The sequence below is a fragment of the Sinocyclocheilus grahami genome, unplaced genomic scaffold (genome assembly GCF_001515645.1).
Source record: "Sinocyclocheilus grahami isolate Dianchi unplaced genomic scaffold, SAMN03320097.WGS_v1.1 scaffold9503.1, whole genome shotgun sequence".
Classification (NCBI taxonomy): domain Eukaryota; kingdom Metazoa; phylum Chordata; class Actinopteri; order Cypriniformes; family Cyprinidae; genus Sinocyclocheilus; species Sinocyclocheilus grahami.
Window position 1 is genome coordinate 5,687 of NW_015512659.1, and position 1,704 is coordinate 7,390.

Sequence of the window (1,704 nt, forward strand, 5' to 3'; positions counted from 1 at the left end):
GCTTCAGGAAACAGTATGCAACATGTTTAGAACCGTTCTGCACATTACATGGTCTTTTTCTTCAGAGGAGGTGAACTCAGTTGTAATGGTAAGCCATTTGTCACATGAATCTCCACGAAGTACCAATTTAGTTGAAGTATTTATACTGTAACATCTCTCTCTCTCTCTCTATATATATACAGTATATATACATGCTGTAAGAATAATAAAGTAAAGACTTCAAAGAGTCTTTTTTTCAACAGAGACAGCGCTGGGAGCTTTCAACTAAATGGTGTCTTAATGCAATCAGCACAGGAGCTCATGTACTGAAGGGAAAAGTCTACATGAATTACATGATAGACCTCAGAGTAACTAACAGCAAGCTGTACAGGAGAGCCATCAACATTTTACAGGTACATACATACTGTTAGAATCAAATTAAACCCCAAGTTAGATTAGACCTCATAAATGCCAAACAACAACCTGTTTTTGATCTCTTATAGAAACTATACAGTGGAGATCAAAATTAGAGAACAATCTATAAACACTTGATTTTTTTCTGAAATATTGTTAATCTTCATCTGTCAAAATTTGAAGGAATATTAGCTGTGGGTATACCACTGTTCTACTAACATGTTTGACAAAATAACCAATTAAGAATCTTTTATTTTTAAGAGCGTAGCATTATAGCAAGAGTTTTGGATGGCCAAACCACTCATATTTTCTTCAGAAAATATCGTTTGAATTTGAAAGAAATGTTATATCTGGCTATTTTTAACTTTCAGTTTTGAAAACTGATTGAGCTGGAACTGTAATACAACCCCTGTGTGTGATTTCCGTATGGTGGGTTTAATTATATACCATCACTGTCAGCGGTTCACAGGCTGCTCCAAATGCGAGTGTGAAAGAGCTCTACTGAGAGCCATCTACGGTACAGATGACCTGAGTGAAGACATGGCATCAGTAGATGTGTGGAAACACACAGATGCGGCTAACAGACAAGATCGAGTAAGAACTCGCTTATTTATCTTCAGTATTAAAGATTGCCTAACACTTATTTTTAAAAGAATATTTACACTAACAAAGAATAGTAGGTAACACATTAGTTAACATTATTTAACGCATTAACTAATATTAAAGGGATATTTAACTCAAAAAATGAAAAATGTTGAAAATGTTCATCACCATCAGGCCATCCAAGATGTAGATGAGTTAGTTTGTTCATTAGATTCGGAGAAATGTAGCACTGCATAACTTGCTCACCAATGGATGCTCTGCAGTGAATGGGTGCCGTCAGAATGAGAGTCCAAACAGCTGATAAAAACATCACAATGATCCACACCACTCCAGTCCATCAGTTAACATCTTGTGAAATGAAAAGCTGATTTGTTTGTAAGAAACAAATCCATCACTGGATGAGAAAGCAATAATTTCGACTCTCATTTTAGCCGGAATGGTTTAAAGTTAAAACGTCTTAATGATGGATTTGTTTCTTACAAACACTCCAAATCTGTGAAGAAACAAACTCAGCTACATCTTGAATGGAGTCAATTATGAACAAATTTTCATTTTCTGGTGAACCTTTCCTTGAACTATTATACACTTTAATAAAAGCATTGCGTTATTTTCAAAGGCAGGTTTAACTGTGATACCTGATATGTTCTGCACTGGCAGGTGGTCCCGACTGCACTGGTGATGATGCAGTGCGGCTGCACTCTCGCTGAA

At 36.0% G+C, this 1,704-nt stretch overlaps 1 protein-coding gene across 1 annotated transcript in view; it reads left to right on the top strand.

The window, feature by feature from the left end:
- Window positions 1–1,704, top strand: part of LOC107578272 (glucokinase regulatory protein-like) — a gene marked incomplete at its 3' end in the record, with an annotated part of 8,098 nt that overhangs the window by 5,601 nt on the left and 793 nt on the right. Inside the window, exons 11-14 of the mRNA XM_016264242.1 lie at window positions 8–88; window positions 243–392; window positions 853–987; window positions 1,654–1,698. Of these exons, the coding sequence (XP_016119728.1) occupies window positions 8–88; window positions 243–392; window positions 853–987; window positions 1,654–1,698 (411 nt within the window). The remainder of the gene's footprint in view (window positions 1–7; window positions 89–242; window positions 393–852; window positions 988–1,653; window positions 1,699–1,704) is intronic.